The sequence below is a fragment of the Bacillus rossius genome, chromosome 1, assembly GCF_032445375.1.
Source record: "Bacillus rossius redtenbacheri isolate Brsri chromosome 1, Brsri_v3, whole genome shotgun sequence".
NCBI classification, from domain to species: Eukaryota; Metazoa; Arthropoda; class Insecta; order Phasmatodea; family Bacillidae; genus Bacillus; species Bacillus rossius.
Genome location: NC_086330.1, coordinates 89,596,938 through 89,623,961, shown reverse-complemented (window position 1 = coordinate 89,623,961; position 27,024 = coordinate 89,596,938). Strand labels below are relative to the sequence as shown.

Here is a 27,024-nt window from a genome sequence, read left to right as displayed (position 1 = left end):
GTCCAATTCATTAACATTCCATTGCAGCATGAAAAAGTAACCTTATTTTTTGATATTTTTAAAATGCTCAATTAAGTGCTAGTTTTCTATTATGCATGAGAATTCTGATATGCTGCCGTTAATAATTTTAAGTTTGAACAGTCAAAAATGGTGTGTTTCAATCACGTGCATGAAGTTATTTAATTTGATTGATAATATTTTACCAACAACAGTAAAATCAGGATATGTAAAAAAAAGAAACTTCTCGCCCGACATTTTGGGAAAGATACATTCACACACAAAAAAAAAATATATATAAAATCACATCAATTAATTTTTTCCAACATTTTATTTTACAGCCATTTTTGAACAGTATTTTAACAGTACAACAAAAAAGCAATAAAAAGCAGAGTGCATCATGTAAAAAAATGTGTCCATACAATGACATTAAAAATTAAATATAAGAACCCATAGTATGATTACACGTAACATCTCTAACCTCCATCACACAGGCTAAGTTATAACAAACTATGCATGATTATTACTGGCAAGTGTAAAAAAATACTAAAATAAAAATCTCACAGAAAGCATCTATATTTTTGTTTGATTCATTTCCAGCAAAATAATTTAAACCTAAAAATATTTCCAAATCAACTATAAGAAAAAATTCACCAATCATTATTTTTAAACAGTTTGAAAATCAATATCAGGAAAATCTGTTTGGGCTGGTACAGACTAAGCTTGTGCAGCTTATTTTTACATGACATTACCTTGGCAGAAAAAAAAAATGAAACTGACAGACCAATTTTACACATTTACAATTTTACCTGTTCACACAAGTTATGACCAGAAATATTGATTTAAGTTGCTCATTTAGTATATTTTACCAAGTGTTAATTAAGAAAAATTGGCAACATGTTACGAAGACCCCTTTCTTCCCTTAATCTCCCTAACTTGACCAAAAACTATGAAAAATGAGAGTATAGTAAGTTTACACCGACGAAGCTGTAAATAACTGATCTTAAGCAGGCAAGTGCATAATAGTGATTAGCAGTATGTCCGAAAAGAAGATTAACTCGTGTACTTGTACAATAAAATAAAACACCAGAATGATATTATAATATGTTCTAAAATTAGGTATGAAAAAATTATGCTGCACCAGCCCCTATAGTAAGAAAATTCAACACGTTAAATTACAAACATTGAAATTCACAAAATACATAGTACAAAGTTACCTGCCATTGCTTAACCTTAGATTTTTGAAATCAGGTTAACAAGAAACCAAAGCTAAAGGAAAATATTGTTTAAAAATAATTTTATCACATTGAAATCAGTTTATGGCAGTGTATTGCATTTATTTAGCAACATTTAAATTACAGTAGTGGCTTCTTCCTCAACATTTAGAAATGTTTAATGTGCACCTTACAGGATACTTTTTTTACAAATGTCAAAAATCATATTTGTATACTAAAAAAAATTTCATTTGATGATAAGTTTATCATTTATGCAGATGATAATATTAAGTTAAGTTTCTGGAGCCATTTGCACCAAACAAACATTGATTTTTTTAATCACTTTCATTTCATGAAAACCACGTATAAAAATATACTAATAACACAAGGTAATACAACTACTAGTTACAAAAATAAATCTATACTTAAAAGAATATGTAAACAACATAACCAACCTACTGGTGGTAAAAAAAAAAAAAATAATTATTATACAGTAACACATTAAAATGCACATTTCACACTGATAATCATATCAGTAATGAAAAGATTACCTCAAATAATATGCCATTAGCATATTTTATGCTCATGATAATCATTATTTAATAGCGTAACAATTAAATTAATCAACAGAATGTACAACTGTACACATGTCAGGAGTTTCAAAAATGTGTTTGTTGCTCGCAAGTAAGGCTAAGCCACACTGACTGCAATTTCTACTGCATAAAACAAACTGCAATGAACACATCAGCTGCAACCTATCAGTCTTGCTTCACACTGGCCAACGATCTTATCAGCAAATAATTACACAATGAAAAAAGATAAATTGGTGCACTGCTTAATCAGATCATTACTAGAAGAGTTAATTTGTACAACTACAAGATGATATGAACATTTTTCAGCTTGGAGCATGACCAATTCATTATAATAACCTTAATAATATAAGGTTCTTCAATCAATATGGTAATATACTACTGCAACGTTATCAATATTTTAGGTATCTGAAGGGCTATCACAAAATTTAATAAATATTATTGAATGCACCCACAAAAAACATGTTTTTATCATTAAAGTAGCTGAAGTGGTTTACACCCAGTTCTAGAATAAAAAAAAACTTAAGCTGTAAACCTTATTAATCTAAGTTAGATTTTGTAAACTTTTGTTTTACAGTAGCACCTTCATGTTCAAATATTTTTTCTAGCACAACATAGAACATAGATATTAAATACTTAATTGGTGGTGTTTATTTTACCCATTGAAGAGATATAGTCTGTAATAATTGTGCCTTTCATACAACTTCAATAAGAGAATGTTCTTGTAAATTTGTAATATTCGAAACACGTACTCTTATTTCAAGCCTTTACAAGGCACTATAGTACCAAGAAAATGACTTCAGGTTTTGTAACTTAAATTTATATTATTTCTTATTTAAAAGTTTAATAGTACACACAAAAATAATACACTCAAATGGCAAGACAAATAGCAATAATGGTGTAATTTGTAGTCTGGAAATGCAAGTTGATACAGCAAACACCACTAACACAATGCCTTAATGGAAAAACAGAGTACAGATTGCTTAATCATAACAAAACATGGAACTGCAAAATAATTCTTTCATTAATGAAGAGTTGCTGAAAATCACCAATTGTTACAGAATTACCTGCCTTAATGGCACTAATGCTTGTTGGCTTTTGCACATACAAACAAATACACACACACTTCACTGTAGCATCCACCAACCTATAAAGCATTCCAGCTAAACAGAACATTTTTGAAATTATGCCAAATGTTTTCTTTCAGTCACGAAGGCATTAATAAAACATGGAACTACTTCTAATATGTCATCAGTTGCAACAGTGGTAAGACAAGCTCCGTTACAGCTGAATCTTGAGCAGTTTATGACAAGATTGACTGTCAGAAAATGTAAAAATTAGCTGGAATGCACTGTGAGCAGATAATACAAGAATTTAAATCACAGAACACCAGCAAATACAGTCTCGTTAAAAGGTACGTGCTCTGCTAAGCTTATGCTAACAGTGTTTTGTTAAGGCATACACAAATGTGATTAGTTACATTTACTTACAAATTATTATTACTACACCTTAAGGACACCAATTACCAGCACCAATATAATTCATGAAAATGGAGTTATAAAATGAAAAATGTAATAAAATTAGCAAAAATGATGCTTATCCTAGTATATTAAAAGCCCTTTTATTTTAAAAACAATTTATGTTTATTTATTTTATATAGCTTTCAGTGATCTCCTAATGGCTAGAGTTGTTACTTTACCTGATTGATTTCAAATGATGTGGGTGTTGTAACTGTATTACTAGCAAGACTCAATTGATGATACACTGAGTGGTACCTACTAATTAACTAAATGAATGAAAAAAAAAAAGTTTTAAAACAAATACTTTAAATAGTCTAGTAATTTTCAATTTAAATTATTATAGTGGTAGGTTATTGAAATTTTCTACATAAAATTATTGGTCAACACTATTACTTCCATTCTCTATAAATTTAACCTAGTTGCTGCCAATTAAAGAAAACGAATGTTTTTTTTATGCCTGATGTTTACTTTGGAGTAAAGTTATTAAATATTAAAAAAATAACTGATTCCTTATATCAGTACTAATGTACTAACCTTGCAAAATGGAAAAGATATCATTCATTTTAATTTAATGACAGGCGAGAGACCAGCTATTGCAACTCATCATTGAAGAGAAGATACAAGGGAAAAGGTCTGTTGGAAGGAGGAGGAATTCGTGGCTGAATCACATACAGAGGTGGTACAACTGCACGTCAGAATAAGCTTTCCAAGCTGCAGCATCACGTCCAGAGTTGGCTATGTGGACCGCAAACCTCCGTATTTATTTTTCTATGGTCAATAATGCCATTCCATAATAGAACATTACCAAGAAATGATTGGATTTTAAAATAGAAAAACACAAAAAAGTTTTTTTTTTGTTTTAAACAAATTTGAACTTTTGTTATCACACCTTTAAAATTGTAAATTGAAGAGTTCAGTATGAAAGAACGATAGGTAAACATTTCACATGTCAATTTTTCTCCAGCGCTTTAGTTTCCTGAATTCTAGGCAGTTTTTTATGGCATATATTTGAACAAATTTGGGGGGTTTAAATCTTTATTTTCTATTCATTGGAATCTTGTACTACAGCACCATTCCCAAATAACAAGGTTGATATGCTGTTATTCTAAACTGTATTTAAAATTACAATCGGGCAGAAAAAAAAAGTTAATGAAATTATGAATGAGAAAGAAAATGTCCGGGGTACAAGGTAATCAGTGGTACCATTATATAAATGGTATTGGAACAACTCTACTTATGGTACAAAGAGAGACTGCGAATATTCCTGATTCATTTCACTACAGGCTATAATTAAAACTACATGCCTTTATGCTGTGCCTGCAATTAGACCAGTTCATTTATGAAGTTCTTCAAGCTAATAACTTGAGACAAGATTTTATGGTTTTATGTTTAGGGCAATATAATTTTTTAAACAGGAGATGGCGGTGTTATTGTTTTTATATTTATGAATGCTGTTTACTCAAAAAACACAGAAAATTAATGACAAACATGATATTTAAATGTTTTATTATAATTATTTCACAATTCTGACCAATACCTTTTGATGCACTTGCACTATATAATAATTTGTAATAAGTATGTCTAGGACAGAAATACATAAAACAATAAAAATAAATCAGCAATTATTTGTATGTTAAAAAAATGTACCAAAGTCCTAATGTAAAGATGAATTACAAATGATGGTTGCAAGATAAAAAAAAAGAGAAATATTTTTTTTCCAATCTATTTTGGTACAAACTACATGCTGGATAAATTACATTTATTGAATTTAATACACTAAAATATTACATTATTGTGATTTGAATTAGTTTTGATTAAAAATTATGATTAATTTCATGATTTTAGTTGTATTTGGTTGCTTTATGGTGCAATAACTTGCATTTTGGTGTTATATGGTGTTTTGACATGCTTTGCAAAGTTATTTGGTTTAATGGTATTTCACCATATAATCTTGTCTCTATCAATAAAAAATCAGAAGCCAGAGTTCTGAATCACAGGTGAACCAACAACATCAGCAGGAGACACGTGTGGTGTCCATCCTGCATGTCACTGAACCGTTTTTTTTTTCAGTTGCTGCTAATAAACTTCACAAGAATTTTTTGTTCAACATTGTGACCGAAATTGAGCTTTTATACACGGAGGTGATTATATTGGCTACAGTATTTGCAGAGATCTCTTACTCAGGGGTAAGTGGTGCCCTTAAAGAGTTCCGTGCAGACACACAGTGACGACGATGATACAATGCCGCTCTACCAAGCTCGTGCGGACCTGGAGACGAGGTGCGTGCCGAGAACAGGAGCACGGGAAAGCACGCGGGTGACGGAGGTGCGAGGGGGAAGGGGTTCCTCCCTGGGCGCTCACAGGCTGCGGATGTGGCGCACTCGTCGGAACAGCAGGCAGCACGAGGTCAGGCCACTGCCGGCCTTCGCCAGCTCAGACATGTTGAGCGTCCGCCGCGGAAAGTCAACCTTCTCTGCGAATACCTGGGCAAGGGAATAGTACCATCCTAGTTACGTTCATGCAATTAAAATTATGAATGTAACTAATACATTTACGTGCCAACTTGTTTACTTTATTTCATAGATAAATAATGTTTTTAGTTTTTTGTTAGTAACAAGTCGAAGCAAATAACTTAACTTTGTATCTGTATTTATGTGTCTTTTTTGTATCTCGTATGGTCACTGCAAGTATGTGGTAATGCTCCCCTAATGTTTATTGGCCAATTACAGATGTGCCTACCTGCTTTCCCTCAGGTTGAGCTTACCTGCTCTTAATGCTGATGGTGGGGAGTGTCTACATTTTTGTAGTGACCACATTGTCTTTGGTATGTGTGTGTCGCGCATTCTCCAAAAGTCATCGACTTTTGGTGGGCATATGACAAACATATAAATAATTAAAACAATTAAAAATAAACCAAAGTCAAAAGTCTTTAGTCTGGCATGTTTAGGACCATGTTTGATAATCAAAAGTTGGTATAGTTTTAACCGGGGACGCACCACAACGCCGAAAGTACAATAACGCCTAAATGCCAAATTGACCACAACGCCGAAATACATTAACGCCGAAATACATTAATGCCGAAATACATTAACCCCGAAAAATGTCATTGCAGGACTGCCACAAAGGTTAGGTTAGGTAAGGTTAGCACACAAATTCATTCAGTTGTTTTAATTTTGCTCCTGTGAAAAAAATTTGTAGATCCTTATACTTACTACTGCGCAATATTAATATGCCCATTCCACAACACATCCGACGCACACTACTTAAATCATGAAATAACAAGGCTGTATACAACTTTGTACATATAAACGTAGTAAAAGGAGGTATTAAACACAAACATACACATATCTGGTACAAGAATCTTTCTAAGTAGAAGCCAAATTATTTACACAACTTAAGGAAAACCTTCCTGGAGAAGATTTAACCACCTGCCAACTTCAGTACAAGGTTCTGGATTCAAATCTCAGGTAATGCATGGATGTGTGGGGCATTCTTTTAAGCATGGGTTTTGATAATTCAGTACATAGCTACTTCAATCTATCATCCCTTATCATACTGTGTAAGCCTGCCCCTTGAAGTAACGTTGTTTGATTAGTGCTCTTTTTAAGTAACTACACAAATTAATTAAGGCATGATTTGAAAAACCGCAGTCACAGATCAAAGTAGGATTCATGTTAATCTATATAAATTTTTTATTTTCATGTGCAAAGAATGACAAAAGAAAGTGTGTAACAATCAACACAATGCATATAATTGATAATATGATGAATCCGAAAACAATGATTTACCCTTTCCTTAATTGCTATTTGCTGAACTCAAAATGTTCTAATGATATATATTATGCCATCCCACAAGTCAGCAGCAGCTCTGGTAAGCAAGACCAGAAGCTTTCAGGACAAGCTGTGTTTAGCTAGTCATGTGATTGGCAATTCAAGTGTAAATTATAGACATGCATTTGGCAAACAAAAGTGTCAGGAATTATGTTAAAAGGTTAAGTACTGTTCTTGTTAACAGAATACATGAAGTCTATGCTGATTTAATCCAAATGTACATGGAAACATTGCAACAGATATGTTATATCCAAGAACTAAAAAGTTAACTGTTTTCCCAGTGAATTTTTATACTTTTTAATTTTATTTTAGGACGTTTGCTGTCAAAATGTTATACAAACATTTATAAAAATGTATTACGCATATAAATAATACTTAAAAAAAAAAATTAATCATACCAGTTTTTAAAAGCGCTACATTTTCCTGGAATGAATTGGAGCATTTCCTTTGGGGGATTGGGGGGGAGGGGGGGGGGGAGGTTTGCCAACACAAAGGCAGAGATGTAAATACATCCAATTAAATTACAAAAAATGTAAAGGCCTACCTTGCAGGACTCTGGCACCTCGTCCGGAGAGCGGTGGACGAGCGTGCCATTTACGTAGAGAACGTTCGCAGCGATGTCCTCGGGGACCGTGAGCGTCTGGTAGCTGAACGTCGCCTCACGCTTTATACGCTGCAACCAAAAAGAAACTGTACTCAAATTGTTGGTTTGGTTAGTTAAAATAAATAAACATTCTCAATCAGACAAAATATTAATTCACAATCATGATCACATAACTCATGCAATAATTACAAGATGGTAGCTAACTTGGTTTACACAGCCTGGCTTGTTGCCCATGGAGATAAAACCTCATGGAACAAAAAATACTGCATGGTTTAATGATAAGGTTTTGTGTTTCACTAAATTAAACTAACTTGCAACATTTCCCCTTCAGGCAATAACAAGTTCTTAGGTACATACACTCTTTTAAGATCCACAAGGCAGTCCCATTTAAGTATGCAGCCAGTATGTCTACATGTTCCCTTGAACAAACCAACTGCACTGACAAGGCAAGAACACAAATGGTTTTCTTCTTAACCACTTGGGCATACGTCTCATTAAAGTTAATCATCAGGATTCGGGAAAACCCGTGAACTACCCATGAGCTTGGTTTTAGCTTTAGGGCCCACTTAAAGCCCACCCAAAAAAAATTTCCCTTCGGGTCTGTTCACAATCTCAAAAATGCTTTTGTTTGTTAAATTTTTTAACTCCTCATCCAATGCAAGTTTCCAGTTCAACGCATCATCACTTCTTATCGTTTCCCCAACATTCTTTGTATCATGATGATACAAAGAATTGCTAAATAAAGTTGAATATCCATATGGGTAAGATGGGGCTTCATGGTGCTTCTCTCGCAACCTTGCGGATCTCCTAACCTGCAATCCTGGGTTCTCTTCATTTCTAGATTCAGTCCCATTTTCTGACATGCTGCTAGTCTTCTCATGTAACCTAGATATTGATCCCCTTACAACCCTGGGAATGGTGACTCATTTTCTGCCAAATTTCCATCAAAATTTTTCTTTCTATCAACCTCTAACTCTATTCTGTCCTCAACATTTTAATTATCTCTACCATGTCTGATGCTACCCTGCCATTCTAAGATAGGTTTTGAACCAGAATCTTTCAATGATCTGTGTCGAAATTTACTCGCTTGAAAAAACAAATTGTGAGTTATCTTAACTTTTCTCTCATAGAGGTACCACAAGCTGTAACCTTTGATATGCAGTTCATAAACCAGGAATATAAATTCAGTGGCCTTGCAGTTAAACTAATTTTTGCCACATCGTCGCCAGAGAATTGGAGCGTTCTATGTCCATTGAAGTCGGAACTGAGATATAAGCATTTTAAAGTTCAAATAACTATGAATATCATGACATAGAACAAAATAATATTGGTCTTAAATTAAGAACAAACATTTTTATGTGCGTAGACGTGCGTGGATATAGTACAAATGAATACCAATATTAATTTCGTGTCCATAGCATAAAATACCTAAAAGGTGGACATAGAACACTCCAATTCTCAGGCGGCGACATGTATGCAATAAAGATCTACACCCAAATACTTTCAGAAAATTATACACCTATCCCTCACTTAGCCCGTTTTCAGATTGCGCTGATTTATTTAGCGCGATATGAATTTAACTGCCCCAGTCTTGAATAGCACGTCTGTAAATTTCAGTTAGAATGAAATCTCGGCAGGCAAAAAAAAAGTCGAGCACGACGCCACAAAGTCCGTTTCCACTTCTGTAACCAACAGATGTGCCGTGGGGTACAGTTAGGCAAACAAGGGGGGAAGATGCGTGCGCAGGTCTGCCTACGCTATCGGCTGTTGCACAAACATCAGCTATGGCAAGTTAAATTGCTGCTATGGAGTGTAAAGGACCAAATGTTTTTACGTCTGTGCGTATGCCGCCGTGCTGTACCGTTGTCGCCTGGCCTCAAACCGGGCTGTGAACTCAGTCTAGCCAGTGGCAAGGAATTCACACAAACAAAAGCAACGTTGTACGAAATGACTCTTACCAAAAGTTCATATACGTAAGTTTGATGTTGTTGGTTGTACTAGCGGGAATATACCTGACAAGATACTGGAAAGAAATGAATAGATGATTCACATGGAAAAGGTTGTTAATTGAATGTTGCAATGAAAAAAATAATCATTGGCCTGACAGGATTGGTGTGAACAAGGTGGTGATACGCGAATAAGCACTTTAATTTTTGAAAAAATAAAATGTAATTATCCGGAGAGTAGTATCGGTTTCACTGTCAGTAAAGGATAGTTTGGAAAAGTACGCAACGTGAGTTGAAGGTCACGCCCGGGCGGGCAAAGTCAGCCAGCTGACTGACGATAAAGTACATAACGTGTCTCCCATTCCGCGGTGTCGTATTTATCATACAAAGTGCGATGGGAGGCATATAAAGATAAATGGTGTAACATATTTATAGTTGAGTGTTATTCAATGCATTTATATTACGTAAAGAATATTTTCCTACACAATTTTGGAACACATTAAATAAATTAGCCTTGCTATTTATGGCAACTAATGCTTCAGAATACACAATTTCGAATAACACGAGCATTTTAAGGAACGAATTAGTCGTGCTAAGTGAGGGATAGGTGTATACGCTTACACTGATTCTTTCCCCTTTCCATAGTTCTATAACAGGTATTTGGTAATTAATTGCAAGTCATGGACTGGGATTTCAAATGAATGCAGCAGTATTTTCTGCCTCTGCCCAAAATGACTTTGGTAAGCTTAATTCTATCATTATACAGAATTTTCAATGGTCTTTATTTGTTCATTCAGCAACACCATTTTCCAGAGACGAGTGCACAACGGTTTTCCTGTGTACTATCCCGCTTGCTTTAAAGTATGCCTCAAATTATTTACTACAGAACCCATCAACCCCCATCTCCCTTTGAACTTTTAATGTTAATGCCCTGCAATGCTTCAACTCTTTTTAATAATCTATAAAAGCTGCAAATGTATCACTCTTTTTCACAAGGTATATTACTGTTACATTTCTGGTAAATCTATAGTCATTACATATTGAGCTTTCCTCACTAGCCTCTTTTCTATTATGTCAAAGTGAATAAATTCCAATGGTTTTGTCGATTTTTCTTTCGCTACCCTGGACATTTTCCCTTTTATGCAAACATCACAAGCTCCATCCATTTTACCTCTGATCTTCAAGTCTGATATTTTCTTAATATATACCTCACTTTAAATGTCCCAGCCTCTGATGTCATACTATTACACTTCTTAAAGCAGTGTCATCCATAACCTCAATGCAATCATTTGCAGTACTTACAAAACTAACAAACACAAAAACACAAAAACCTTTTTTTTTGTAATTCGCTCCGCATGGAAAATGTACAAACCGTTTGAAAAAGTAGCTTTGAAAATTTTATAATTCCCATCATGGCCTAAAGTTTCATTCACGTTCATTTCCATTCAAATACATTTTGCAGCCATTTTGCTAACAGATTAAAAATTAAAATTATAGTCAGGCACAAACAATACATCTGATAAGGTTTATGTCCAACCACCACATTCATCTGTGATTTTAATCTAAACTGTACCATTTCCTTCGACTTCTGCAACTCCCATTGACATCGCACCTTGACATTTTTTCATGCTCACAAATAAATCCCTCAGCCTGGAAATAAGCGTGACAGCCAAATTCACAACCCATCCCACTGTTTCTGTCTTAGGTGAAACTAACACACATGAACTCACTACACCTTGTGTATGGCCTTTTACCCCTCATCCATGCATGATATTACTACATCCTTTCAGATCTCTAGATGTAGTAGTTTGAGGTTTGTCCTTACAATCATTTGCCCAGTGTCCATTTCTTCCACATCTGAAAGACTTCACTTGTGCACAAACCTTGGCAATGTGCCCCCCCTCATTGCATCTGTACCACTTCCTTGTGAGTAGAGGTTCAGGTGATGGTTCATCTTCTTCTTGTACAAAATGCTTCCCTGCATCTTTACCTTGTTTTTCAGAACCCTGTCTCTCTTCTGTCGGTTGAACATTGTACTGCAAGTGATTATTTTGGTGTATTCTTTTTTTTTTGCTGCAAGCACCATTACATCATTCTCATCTCAGTTTTCATTCCCTTCTAACAAGAGCCTTGCCTTCACTAACTTGAGAGTAAGATTAGGTTCCTTCCCCAATTCCTCTACTAGAGTCCTTTCTTTTCCCAAAGGAGTCCAAGAAGAATCAAACCAGCTATCTGCTTGTAGGTATAGATCCAACCTGCTGACTTCACTTTCTGATGTGTTTGTAGTCTTGCCACATACTCCAACAACTATTCTGAGATTTGACAATAAGAAACACTGATTATAAGGCTCTCAAACTTTTCAGGAAACTGAGCTTGGTGTGTTATGTTGGCCAGTGCCTTTCATGCTTCACATGCTAACTCAAACTCTGAAATATCATTGAAATGTCAGACTAATTTTTGTACAGGAAGGACGGAGATTTCCTGCTCAATATCTCCTGGCGCACATTTAGTAGTTTCACAAATCCAGGTTCTACAGCATTCCAATAGTTTATTTGAATCAAATCTGCCTATGCTCTTAATTTCAACGCCAATAATTATTTGGTTTTAACCGCCGAACATTGGTTTTTCACGATTCATTCTTGTCTCTAGTCATTTTATTCTTGTTAGTTTGGCCAGTTGTATAACAGGATTCACATTAACTGTCTCAAACTCCACACTTCAGAAAACCCACTATTCATTTGCTATAATTACAGACATCCTGGGCCCATTGGTTTGGTTAGTTGAAATAAATAACAATTCTCAATCAGACAAGATATTATTTCACAATCATTGAACACAAAACTCATACAATAATTACAAGATGGTAGCTAACTTGTTTACACAACTTGGCCTACTCTAACAAAACATATCACATGGTTTAGTTATAAGGTTTTGTCTCTCACTAATTTAACATAAATGGCAACACAAAATACATCACTTATGGCTTGGTCTAGCTTACCACACATTTTTTTTTTATTCACTTGTCCCTTACATAATTTAAAAGGTATTCTTGTAAAACATCATAATAGCCATTTTTCATTCTATGTCCCATCGTAAATTTTGTCAGCACATATTAACTAAATGTTATTTCATAGCAGTTAAAAGTCACAAAAGCTGTCATAATTATTATCACTACTTGTGTGACATTTTATAGCTCGCAAATAACAATTTGTCAATATCCAATGAAAAAAATTAGTACCAAACAACAAATTAAAAAGAGATAGATATCCTGATAAATGCTTTTTAATAACAGTAATAATAATAATAAAATAAAATAACCAACTTGGTGTGTATGACAGAGTCGTAATATACCAGACCTTTGGAATAATCTGAGGGCGGTATTTGAGTAAAAAGAATATTTTTACCAATAATGCTGGGCAAGGTGCTTTAATTCATGTGAACTGACGTGGGAAAACATGAATAGAATTTTTTACAAGCACACACTGATCTCTGAGAATTATTTGTGTTCCATGCCTTTGGCCAGCTTTGAGGCTCAGCATTGAGAAACCATTTTGAATTTTGGTTTATTTCAGACTACAGTGTGCAAGAAAACATATTTTCAAATAAAAATATTAATTTTCTACGTATACATTATAATTAATTTGCAACAAAATCCAAACTTATAACAAAAACATTGGTTATTGTTTTGTCTTATTTGCAAAATGCCACAACTATTGTTTTATTTCGTTAACAAAAACTAACATTATCAAAAATCATACAGTTTTATAAGTACCTATAGTATCTTGGTTAAAATAACAAAATGATCATTATAGCCAAATTTTATTGAATTGAAAAGTTTTACTAATATTAAGCTTTAAACATTCATGTCAGATAAAAGAAACAGTATTGACCACTTATTAATAATTTCAAACTTCCCGGTATTCACACCGAGTGGGCTGATGCAAGACACAGGCGGCAAGGAGTCCTCGACTCACCATGAGCACATCCTGGGCGGCCGCCCCTGCTCCCACGCAGATGACGTCGGGCCCCGCCATCGTCACCATGGCCTTGAGGTGCCTGGACTCCGTCACCTGTAGAACACCGCAAGCATCGCTCTCCCCCCGTACAAGCTCAGCATGAGCGTCTACCCGAGCAGGGTGGCTAGCAATAGGACAACAGGAAAACCCTGGAAATGTCAGGGCATTTTCTGCAACACTGGAAGTCGGGGAATTTCTTTGATAATCAGGTAATTCTTTAAACGATGAGGTTACTGAAATTTTTTTTTAAAGTTACAGCAGAAAATTATTTGGATTTGTACCGGTTACACATACACATTTTTTCTTAGTCCTTTCCAATCCGTAGCAAACTGCTACAAAAATTTTCCTCCCATTCTTTTTTTTTTCGAAGTATATCAGGTATCAGCACTTTAACCAGTCATCTGTTGCAATAGTGAAGTGCAGGATGCCTAAGAGTTGCAATTTTGAATTTGAATTTCTGATAATTATTGGCAACTAAATAATATAAATGGCCATGAAAATTATGTTTATCTATACTTTTAAAAGCCAGGACATTTTTTTATCATAGTTTGCTAGCCACCCTGAAAAGCCTCCACTGCTGAATGAACGTTAACCTATGTGACAAAGTTGTCGTCATCCACTACTTTTTGCCGGTCGTGACCAGGTCTGCAAAGAAACTCAGCTCTCTCCTGTCTTTTTTCACTGTTTTCCACTCTTTCCCTCTCTCTTGCACACCTTCAATTTATTCCCTCCTTGGTTTACAGTGAACACAGATTACTTAAATATAAAGGTCAATATCTAAGCTACCTATGTAGCCCAGTTTCTAAGTGTAACCCCTGTGCTGACTGATAGGGTGAGATGCTAATTCCACAAGAACTATCACTGACTATTTAGAAAATCCCTTAACTACCCCATATTCACCAAGTCTAACCCCGCAGAACAAATAAACTGCCCCCATTCCTAGTGCTTCATTCAAAGGTTTTCACTCTGATTGGAGTCGCCCTGGCCAATGGCATCTTCTTCCGACAAGCATACATAAGTAGCTATAAACCCAACAAGATCCAAGTACTACAGGTAAAAAATTATTTTATCATTGGCAGTTTTTTTAGTGTAAAACTTATGGTGGAAAAATCACCGCTTTCAATTTTCTATGTCATGCTTAAACTTCAATGCTTACATTTATATTTATGCAAAAAAGCTTTGGCTAGTTGTGCACTAGAAAGAAGAATGTATTAAGATCTAGTCAATGCTAAGACAGTTTAATGTAAAAAAATAGTTAAGACACAAGATAAACATATTTAATTATGTATTAAAATAATTCTTATGAGAGCACTGCTATATTTTCAATTCATACAAATTAAAAACAGATTCCATATTTTCCTACTAGTTGCACTAGATAAACTACTAAATAATTTGCTGCCCACATCAAAACTCAAGTAGAATGTTCTGTCACAACTAGGAGTGTGGAATTATATGCTGGCTGGTAAAAGAAAAAGGAGTAAAAAAAATATGTCATCCAAGAAAACACCCTACTCATCCCAGGTAGTCTAAGGGTGGAGGCTATATCTGAACCAACAAATCAAACAAAACCATTGAAAACAAACATCCTCCAGTGAATACAAGTAGAATATCAATATTGTTAACATCTCCACTCTCACAGTGTGACAACTAATCATACTACTCAAGGCCACTTTGAAAAGTACAACAGTATGGTTTGCTTCATTGCTTAAGAATGTTCTATAGCAGGGGTCGGCAACCTTTTGAGTCGGAAGAGCCAAAAATTAAAATTTACAAAATTTCAATGTTTTTTAAAGAGCCACAAATGTTTTTATTGCCTACAATAAATAGTACCTACTTGCATAAATAAAGTTTTTTGATAAAAAACTAATCTATTTATTCATAAGAAAAATTTATTCATATATAAGCCTATCTGTTGGGTGGGCCCGTAAGTACTCGGGCGGATGGATAGCTTTAAATGGATAATTTAACTGCTTGATGACATTTTGTTTAGTAAAATATAACAAGCGTGGAAAAAAAACCAGACTTACTACTGGTTTGTAATAAAGAAAGTATTTTCTGTATAAATGACCTGGTTATGCAGTATTTCTGGTACGGAACTAAAGAGCCGCAGCTTCACATCCAAAGAGCCGCATGTGGCTCGCGAGCCGCAGGTTGCCGACCCCTGTTCTATAGGGTTGACGGTCAAGGAAGTTTGAGCACGAAACGTACAAGATAACAGCCTCCGCTAGGCAGTCTCACTTAAAAATAAAATAAAAAGCATAATTAAAAATGTTGAAGGATAAAAAACCATGATGGATGTAAACGTTGTAACTGAAAAAGCATTAAATAAATTTTTGAAAAACTCCGACCAAAGGAAATAAGTAACGAAAGATAAAAATAAAAAGCATTTAAAAAAGGGTTGATTAGTCGTGAAGTCTTGTCATGTAAACAACTAATTATGATTTTTCTTAGTGCTTGCAAACTTTATGTACCTATTTATTTCTCATACATATAGACCACAGCAATAATATCAAATATAGGTACTACACATATTCACCTACCTATTAATATAATGACAAACCCAAGAAAATCTGTTGGTGCTGCCATTGCCATCTCTGTTCCCAATTTCAATTAAAATATAGAAGTATAGAATAGCTATTATGTGTCTCGTAGAGATGCAGCAATTTATAGCAATTAAAGACTACATTTATGTATGTACCCAATGCAATTTAAATTAGTCACAAACTCATAAAACTGCAAATTTTAGTTCATTTCAGGAAATGGAATGTTTTGTTTAGAAAAATATGGCCTAACCTGCTGTGGTTTTATTTTTAAATTCATAATTATTTTCAAGCTTAATGAAAAGCATGCCATCAATAATGGAGGAGGTAATGCTGATAGATTCCGACAGAGAACCACACAGATGGAAGATGGGCCAAGTATCTCTATAGCAGGCTGAAGTAACTTTCTCCAAAGGTCCATCCTAACAGCTAAAAAAACTTAGTTTCAAGCAGGCAATTTGGATCAATGTTATCATTTTACAAAAAAATATAATTATGAAGTATGACCCCAGGGTTAAAGCTACATCCTTTGAATGATTCTTGCAATGGGGAAAGATTGATTATATGTTTATTTTTTGGACATATGCAATTGCTGGTTTGCAATACTGCATAAAAATTTTTTTTACATTAGGGTTAAAGATGCCAAAGTTATCACGAATATTCTATTTTAATTATAAATTTTTAACATCTAGTACATTTATTACTTACTTAAACATGCATGCACATCACTAAATGTGTAGTACACTTATAGTCACATAGGTACACACGAAATTCAAACCAATACATACGTACTAACAATTTTTACACAACATTAAACATAGGTAACAGCTACAGCTAAGACAATACATGCTAGAAAATTCAACTTAAATGTCCTACACACCACGAGCTGTCTTAAAACAGAAAATAAAGGGGTGACTACATTGAATAAATGCATGCAAATCTGCACATTTACTAAAATGCGTAACATCCACCTACTTCAATCATAAAACATGTTATCTGCATTCAAGTTCAACTGATGTCACCTGTATGCAAAACATTGTAAAAAAAATTAATGCTAGGTAGATTAAAAAAAAGGCTATAGACTGTCAAGGACCTACAAAATAATATAATTTAAAATATCATTACAAAATTTATTGAAGTACCGTCAGTTGGGGTAACATTGGCCCTTTGAGGGTAACCTTGGCCCAAGACAAAAAACATGTTAAACCATGTTACAACTCTTCAAAATATTTATTAGATGTGATGATACATATGGTTTAACATGTTTTTTGTCTTGGGCCAAAGTTACCCTCAAAAGGCCAATGTTACCCCAACTGACGGTACAGGTTGAGTGGGAAATGCACCAAGACTGTAGAAACTAGCAAAAAAGTGATTCAAATCACATGCACATATATTTAGAATGAAGAGTCCAATGAAAGAAAAAGCTTAAGACCCACAGAGATAAAAAAAACTTAATTGCTTGTTCTTCTACCAGTAACTGCACTACTTACAGTAGATACTCTATTTTACAAGTAGCCAATTTGTTAATAGTTTGATTTTCTAGTAACATTTTATAACACAGCATTTTTAAAAAAAATCTCTTACAGCAAACTAAATTGTGCCTCCATAAAAAGTTTGAGTGTGATTGTCAGTTCCAAAATGCTGACTGCTCAGGCACAAGACACTGCAATATCCTGAGATGGCTGCAATGTTGTAGTACATGTGTACACATAAAAGCAGTGAAAACCTTTGAATCCTCTAATGAAAAACTCCAACCTACCACCTGCCGACTGATGCTACCCATGACTTGGCAACTAATCAAGCTTAATGGGAAACTCTGGCCTTGCAAGGCCCCTGCCCTCCCCAGCTTTGCAGATTCTCTTATGATGTGATGCTTACAAGTAATGAAGTATTATCAACAGATTATATGGTTCATTGTTATGTTGACCTAGTTTTCCATATTTGCATGTTGTCATTCTTAATATTCTTGTAATCAATTTTGACATTCAATTATTCTATTTCAAAAAAGCTGTTTAACTATGTTTTTGCTAGTTTGTTCAAGTGCTGTGCCAACAGGTCACGCTTTAAAGCAAATTGAAGGAAAAAAAAAAAAAAAAAATGCTTAAGGGCAGAAAATTTCACATCTGGGTGCCAGTGCCATACAGCGATAAGTTTTAACTTGTTTTCTTCTGCAAGTTTTGGATATTTAATTAAAAATTCAGGTACCTAATTTGCGATGCAGGCCGGGGTGGTCCATTGGTGCACCAGAATATAGTTCCTGTGTTATTCAGTACCTAGCAGATGAAGAGGTCACTAAGGAAATTATTTCATGAAGGCACAAGACTGAGGAGAAATCTACTAAAGTGAATGAGTGTTTTCTTTCGGGCATTACATGTAAAAAAACATGTATTTTTGTCGAGAGAAGAATAAAATTCACAATTCAGTGCAAACTCTTTTATTTACACTCAACCAGTAACAGATTTGATTAAATAATCATAGATAGAACTTAACTCCCAAAAACCTGAACACTTCAGATGAAATTTTTTTTTCAAGTTTTATGCATGTGCAAGAAACAGTCATTGTCTTAGCTGGGCACGATTGTAAATTGTCACAAACTATCTAAATTAAAGGGAAAATTAAAATTTTAGCTAAGATTTACAAAAGAATGTGAAGCTATGTTTCACAAAATTGACTGTTTTGCCATCCATCAGCCCATCACTAGGTTACTGAAATTCTTATATTCTTGTTACTTAAAATTATGAAAAATAAATTATAATTGTATCTGGACGAAAAATATTTCTAAGATCACGAACACAAATAAGCTGTAATAAGTGAGATGTGGACATGGACACAGAACAGACCAAACCAAATATTTTTCAGAAGAAAAAAAAATCACAAAGCAACCAAATTTGAATTGTGCAGTTTCCAATGGTGCACCTTAAAAATATCAGCAGCAAACAAATAATTATGCTAAATAATAAAATTCATAGCCAAAATGAACAAAAAATATGCAATTTGCAAAACTGTTTCAACTGTCTTGCCAAACCATGTTGCTCTAGATTCCTGATAGATTTTGCTGTAGGATGGAGTTCCATGGCCTCTGGGAGCAATGACAGGTCATAAGTCTAGCAACACCTACAACATTTGGCTATGACCATTTGCAATTTTCTGTGTTTACCAATAAAAATAAACAATAACAGGAGAGCTCAGGGCAAGTGTAACCAGCAGTTCTGTATTGGTCTAGATTTTATGTGGACCTTGCCCAGTATGCACAGAGGCATGCGTAGGGATTTAGTAAGACTTTTTTTCCTTTAAGTGGTTCTCATTATTTCGATACAGCTTACTACCAGCATTTCAAGGACATATGATGTAAAGAAAAACTGCTTGCAAACCCCAAAATAATTTGCAGAGGCAACTTCTGAACTAAAATACCTTCAATTAGCTAACTGTAAAAAATTATTAAAATCTCAGTCTATTGACACCTATACTGAATCTAAAGTTCAAAAACATTACCACTTGAGACTTGGTAGCAAATTTATGCACTTCTCAGTCTTTGAAACAAAATAAATATGATGCGTGAAGTTTCTTTTTTTTCACACCACAAATCTCATTATGATTATAAATATGCAGAACCAAAATAAATTAGAAATTTTCCAACAAATATCCAACACCACAGATAAACATTTGCCAACTACTAACTGGTTTTTATTCTTCAGAAGTCTTGCACAAAGTAAATCATGAATGGTTAAGGGCCCTGCCTACCCAGTCACACATACAGTGTGCAGAGTTTCAGAATACAATACTGCTATTTAAAAAATTCTTTCTATATCAGAGTGGAGTTTGTTTATGAAAAGCATTCACGAATACGCTAAGGACGGATGAGAAGTTCTGTTTCTATATTTCCCTTTTAAATACATAATGACAATTTTACAAGAGTGAAATCACTAAAACACGGTTTTCAGAATAATTTCTAGTCACGAAACATCCGGTAGATTCTTGAAACACTGAAGGGATTTGAATTACCCCTTTATCTTCATTTCTCTGTCATATAATGTTATAGTTACTGCTCAGATACAGGAAGAGAAGACTGCGTGCTAGTCCACAGCCTTGCACTTAAGATGCGATACCGCGCTAGAAGCACCAGCAAGCATCTCGCTTATCATCCCACCTCACTAACACATGACACATCCCTTGAAAAGGCTGGCCTCTAAAGGTTTCCCATTATCAGTTTACAGTGCTCCAGCGAAAGATTCCTTCAGAGCTAGTTAGGTGTGGCTTCCCACGAGGCTGAGTTCGCAAGCAGGTCCGATGAGCGCGGAGCAGCGACTCTACAGGTCTCCTCGGGGGAGCCGACATGGTTTGGCAAGAAGGGCCAGCAGCCCGCGGACAGAAACGAGCAACGAACCGGCCGGGGGACTGGTCCCACATCTCACCTGTAGGGTCTCGAGATCGGGGCTGCCATCTGGCTCTACACAAGGCCTCACCTTGACTGGCGTGCAAGGGAACTCTGGGAAGGCTGCCGCCACCGCCCGCGCCCCCGCCTCGTTTGTCCACTCCGACAGCCCCACAAAGAACTCCCGTCCTGCAAAAGTCACGCCTACAGTTTTTCACAGAGGCACTTCCGTTTAGTGTGAATGAATGTATCATGGCTAAACTTCTCGTCAAAATGGTTAGAGATGTTTGACACAACAGAGAAATATTTTTCAACTACTAACTGGTTTGGATTCTTTGGAAGTCTTGCACAAAGTAAATCATGTAAGTCTTCATCAGCACACATACTGGATGCACACCCTGCTCGCTACATCCGAGTGGGGTCTGTTTATGAAAAGCATTCAAGAATACTCTAAGGGCGTAAAAGTAGTTCAATTTCCGTATTTCCTTTTTAAATGGTATTTTTATAATAGTGAAAATGGCTAAAACATGTTTTGTCGTGTCGACATGTGAATGTCGTCCGACATCGTTAAAGATGTAAGGTGGTGATAAAGTGAGAATGGAGCACTGATGAAATGAGTGTGTGGGGGGAAACAGGACTACCCAGACAAAACCCACTGGCTGACTGCAACATCAGTCTGTTTCGCATTTGCAATAAATCAGTGTTTACCCCGCTGGGGAACAAACCTCAATCAGCTTGGAAAGAGGCAAATGACCTGATCACTCAACCACCATGGCCCCTTTTCGGCTGAGGCGGCACACCACAAGATCAGAACAACAATCCAGCCATTTACAGCACTGAGGAGGGAAAGGGTTAAGAATTCAAGAAACTGGATGAGTATACAATACTATATTTCAAGTTAAACAAACACAATAATTAAACAGTGGTTGAAGTTCATTACCTAATTAGTTATTCTGCTGCATCAACACATATCCAATATGAATTAATTCATGTTTAAATTTAAAATTTCAGAATGCAAACTAAATAAATCCAAATAATCGTATAAGCTAAAGCAGTGATGCCGGGGCTGAAAGTAGATTATTCCCTGTAGGGAGCAGATGGCAGCAAAACATACAAGCTAGGGTTTAAGATACAATTTTGGATAGTTTACTTTAAAGCTGTCTGTAGTGAAGGGGCAGCGCACCTGTGAACAAGACGTCTCCCCCATCAAGCTTTGCAGTATCATCCGCAATCTCGACAATCGGCAGGTCCAGCTCCTTCTTCAGCACTGCTCTGATTGTCTCCACCTGAAGAACACACCAATCATTGTTCCTACTTTTACCTCTTCTGCTTTGATTACCCACAGAGAGATATTTTATCAGGTCTTCAAGCCTAAAGCTTTTTCTTGTAACTGCGTATACGTTGTGTGGCACGCAAGCCAAATTGTTTGCGTTAACTGTGTTTGAAATTACAGAATCAAATGAAGGACCGTTACTAATGAATAACACAATCCATAACATCATCCAATTATAAAAATCATAAATAATTCATTAATTCATCTACCAACACCTATTCAAATCATTACAGGTAGTGAAACAGGGCTGTTGGTTTGTGACACTAGTACAAGATCGTAAACGAACATGCCGTTCAACTTTGCAACATGTCCATGCCTATGTTGATACATAAGATAGTACTGAGAATACTTCAGGCATTTCCTTACGTACCTACAAGTTAAGATGAAATAATATTCATAGAAAACGTGACAAAAGATGTTTTCGTCTTATTTCATCATAAGTAATCACCTGCTAGATATATTCTGTGCTGTTTGGAAACAACCTCTACAACGATATTACAGTTTTCTTAGTTTAGTGTAAAATATTTGAATACTGGAAATTATGTGAAGTCTTTGATTCATTTTTTACCTTCTCAAGTAAACCAACAATCTCCATTACATATCTATCAGATAAAATTTCATATACAGGTCGAGTCTGAATTCGCCCAACAAACTTCAGCTGTAGGTTCGTCACGACAAAATGTTGACAACATCTGTATGGCTTATGGTCTAAGGTGCCTCCCAAGATTGATACACATCTTTGAAGTTTGAGCTCAACAACATTTTTATTGTAAAAAATTGAGAAAGTAGGTATTTAAGATGGAATACTCGGTGTCTGGGTTATGTTTAATCGAATGAAGTTCTACAACCACCCTAAATGTTGTCTCTGTACCAGAATTATTTCATTGACTTTGTTGGGGGTAATTAAAAACCACAAAATACATTGATAATAAAAATATTACCCCCAATTATTTCCATTAAATGATTTTGTTACAGTGAAATAATTTGCAGTGGTTGTAGAACTTCTTTCAGTTCATCTTAAGTCTACACTCAGTGTTCCTAACATAAAATCTTTCTGTATTTTTTACAATAAAAATGTTCTTTAGCCCCAACTTCAAAGATGTATACCAACCTTGGAAAGTAACTTGTGACCGTAAGTCATATAGGTACCTAGAGGTACACCCATTTAATTTGTAGTGATCAACCTGCAGCCAAAATTTGTCTGTTGATTCCAGACTCACCTTATAAGTGTGATTCATCATGCATACATTTCTTTTAAAAATAGTCAGATAAATAAAATAATTGAATATCCCTGCTACAGTGTTATTCAGAAGATCTATAAGTCAAAACACTGTTTTAAGACTTGGAATTTAAAATAGTATGTTTAATTCACCACAATTCTAATTTATCATAAAAAAAATATTTTTTACGTATACATTGAAAGGTTAATAAAGTATTTCAAACAATAAAAAAATTAGTTGTTAAATCCTGATAAATTATATTTAAAATAAAAATGTAAACCATGGATATAGACTAAGCAGGGCACCCCTTCATTATCTTTTGTTGTAACAGTGCTCGAACCTTATCTGCTGGGTTTTATTACCAGTGAGGTGTTATCTCTCCATATAAGTGCGTGCACCTTGTACATGGACCAGACCTCGCTAGCAGCCCCACCCAGCTTGAACATCAGTGAGATCATTGTGCAGTTAGTTGCATTCAGCAAGACTATCAATTATAAACGAACCCTTGATGGGTTTCGGTCACTTATTGCAGAAGACACTCTATGCTTTATGTGAAGTAATTTATATAAAGATTAAAAATTTCAAATGACAACAGAAAATAAGGAATGGCCAGAAAAAGTAAGTAAAATCAAATGCCTTTGTTTATGTGACAAGATGCCACACCGATTTGATAATACATTCTACCAATACATACATTAATACCTTAAATTGAAAATAAATTTTTTGAGCTTTATTATTTTAATGAGGACATAATTTAATTTCAAAAATACATATAAATTATTTTTTTACTTTTTTAAATTTTTAAGTCTTTTGATGACGATGTGTCCTAAATCAAAAATTTTAAAATACTTTTTATGGAAAAAGGAATGGGTAGAATAGCTTAACACTGAGCAGGTTTCTATTACAGACAATGTGGCAAACCAAAATTGACACCTATGTTTAATAAAAAATGTTACGTAGCAAAATTTGAGAACCACCCTGTAACATCCTACATCAAAATTTTTTCTCAACTTTTTCAAAAAATGCCTCCCAGACCAGAATTACCTGAAATCTGAGGGACACTACACATATTTTTACACTACATTTATTTTACATAATTTTTTTTTCTCCTGGGATGTAAATTTTTAGAACCTTATAACATAATAGAACTATTTTATTTTAGTATAGTACAGTGTGTATGCCTGTATGCTGTGGTTTGGCACTTTCTGTAATCTGGCACCAATCAAGCTGCTCCCCTAGATTTTTCAGATGGATTCCGGCTGTTGACCTTGACCTTGCGCTGCTGACATCTCGACAGGACATTCACTATTTGTTTGTTTAAAATAAATGCCCTGTCTTACTTCCCATATCCCCCTTCCCTTTTATTTAGGATTTAAAACTAAATTTATTCTATTTTCACTCACTTGGGGGTGGAATTTGATAATTAAGTGTAGCCCAGATTTTAATTAGGTATGAGAAAAAGTACCTTTACCAAGAAATGCTGTCCATGGGTTAGGGTAAATGTCTGGGAGAAGGGTACATAAAAAAAACTGAAAATGTGTTTTTTTTTTTTTTTTTTAAACTTTCTGACATGTTTTATAATCATTCTTTAAAATGACAAAGCTATAACAGCAACATGTTATTTGAAGGATTGATTTCTGCAGTTTTGAATATTTGAAACAAGACAATCACTAGTAAGTTTTAAAGTCAAGTTATTTCATGTTTCTTCATATTTTATAGCTATTGGTTTTTTGTTTTCTTTAATATATGTTTTTAAGGTGAAATTTTTTTAAGCATGGTTTAGTGCTGTCACAGATTCTTCAAAAAAAAGGTAGGTAAGGGTTAGGTCAGCTACATTAATAAAATGTATTTAATACATAATACTTAATAAGCAACTACTTAATGTAGCTAACCTAACCCATCAAAAAGGAAAATTATTGGTAAACTATTGCAATGGAATTTTAAAGAATTAGAAAATATATTAGGAAGTAAAAGAGAAAATAAGTTATTATCCTTCAAAAGTGTTTTTGGGTGTTGTTTAGTCAGCAACTGTATTTGTTTAATTCTCAATGGATTTTACTACTTTGCTTATCTTAGCACAAGCAAACAGAGTAAACTTAATTTTTCTCTATTAAAACATTATTTCCTAATACAAAGGATTGAAAGCTACACAAAACATTATTATTGGTTTAGTCGAATTTATCACTGTTGCAAGCCAAAGGAATACAATCATGATATCGATTCGTCAATACTTTCATTCATAATGTATTATGCAAAAAAAAAAAGTATCAAACTTGGAGTATAATTGTTAAAGCTACATAAGAAATAACTGCTAAAGTAAAATAAAACAGCATTTTGCAGCAAAGCTCGGTCCTTTTACTACTTAAAATTGTTACTGAAACAGTCAACAAAAGCGTAACATTGTTTATGAACGGTACAACTTGGAATTCACTTCAACTGCTAAGCCATTGTACTTCAATTACAATACAAACTACCAGCAATAATTAAATTAAATGTCACAGCACTGCTCATTGTACCCTGCAACAGACAACAACGCATCTAAAATGTCAAGAATGCAACCGGACAACTTAAAAACACCACGTGAAAACATGTTTCCTAAAACGGCAAATGACATCATAATGATGTCATTCAAACCGGCTTGTTTTTTTAATCATTCGTCGCTGGCTGGAACTCGGGCAGGTAACTAGTTCGTTTACTGCGTACAAACTGCGCCTACAGCAAATGCCATGCGCACAAACAGACGCATCAACGACACGGTGCCGTAAAAATGACGTCAACCTGGTGACCCAAATTTAGTTTTAACGGTAGGAACATAAATATTGCGGGACGAAATTACGAGGCGGGAATGAGACGAGGGTTAGTTCTAAAAATAGCACGTACCTCTTTCGCGCGGGTCGCCGCTCCAGGCTTCGCTATAAGCGCCAGGCCGTTGCAAACCACGGCGGTATCCTCGACGAAAACACACTCGGGGAGAGATTCATCGGGCGGCAGTTCGATAACGTCCAGACCCAATTCGCGCAGCAGGCGAACGAATGCCTCGTGCTGCCGCCTCGCCTCTTCCAACTCGATCTCGGCTCGCGTCCTGAATGACAGCGGTATGCGGCACACGACTGCGTGCGTGAACTTGAGCGACGCCATATTTTCTGTCCAGTCCGCAACAAACAACACACGACTCGACCAGCCCCGTCAACGCGGCCGCTTTCGACTGCCTCGCCTCCTTTCCTCTTTGCGTGGCGGCCGCGCGGCCAGTGGCTACTGATTGGCCGGTGATGCGGCCAATCGCGGCGCCCATAAGGGCACGAGTCTGGCGCCCAAGTTAAAAATCGAAAGTGACTATAGTTTTCGAATTGGACTCACTCTGCAGTTTGTGATTTCACGCCCGTCTCTCCGAAATTGCATGAGAAAACTATTCTAAAATCACCACTCATTTGTTAACGAGACTCCGTATTTCTCACGAAGTAAATATTTAGCGATTTGTTTATGTGGCAAAGCTAAATTGACGTGGTAAGGTTACGCCCAAGTGCGTATCCAGATTATCTTAGGAGGGGGAGGGGCAGCTAACCTCCTTTCAATTTGAGTACACATTGAAACAAGGAGCAATAAACTGTTGTTAGAGAAAAATTTTAACTAATCATCACAAACTATAATAATAAATCATGTTCTTCCTTTTGTTATTGTTTATTATTGCATGGTAATGTGGATCTTCACACATGAAATACGCTGAATAACGAAATATACCCCCCCCCCCCCCTTTTATGTTTCAAACATTCCTCTGTTTCAAGGGCGTAGCCAGGGGGGGGGGGGTTAGGGGTTAAACCCCCCCCCCCTTAGCACCAAATCTT

General features: G+C 35.3%; 1 protein-coding gene across 5 annotated transcripts; it reads right to left on the bottom strand.

The window, feature by feature from the left end:
* Window positions 1–309: 309 nt before the first annotated feature.
* Window positions 310–26,432, bottom strand: LOC134539615 (N(G),N(G)-dimethylarginine dimethylaminohydrolase 1). 5 transcript variants are annotated; one of them, XM_063381809.1, is made up of 6 exons: window positions 26,063–26,432; window positions 21,813–21,915; window positions 20,721–20,818; window positions 13,676–13,771; window positions 7,696–7,824; window positions 310–5,804 (listed from the first exon to the last, which is right to left on the bottom strand). In XM_063381809.1, exons 1-6 carry the CDS (start codon window positions 26,318–26,320, stop codon window positions 5,679–5,681), a joined length of 810 nt encoding a protein of 269 aa, XP_063237879.1. In that variant the 5' UTR covers window positions 26,321–26,432; the 3' UTR covers window positions 310–5,678. The 5 variants fall into 5 exon arrangements, with proteins under 5 accessions (XP_063237879.1, XP_063237895.1, XP_063237863.1 ...); XM_063381825.1 differs by having other exon boundaries at window positions 20,670–20,818; window positions 24,648–26,417; XM_063381793.1 differs by having other exon boundaries at window positions 20,670–20,818; window positions 26,063–26,417.
* Between the last annotated feature and the right edge of the window lie 592 nt (window positions 26,433–27,024).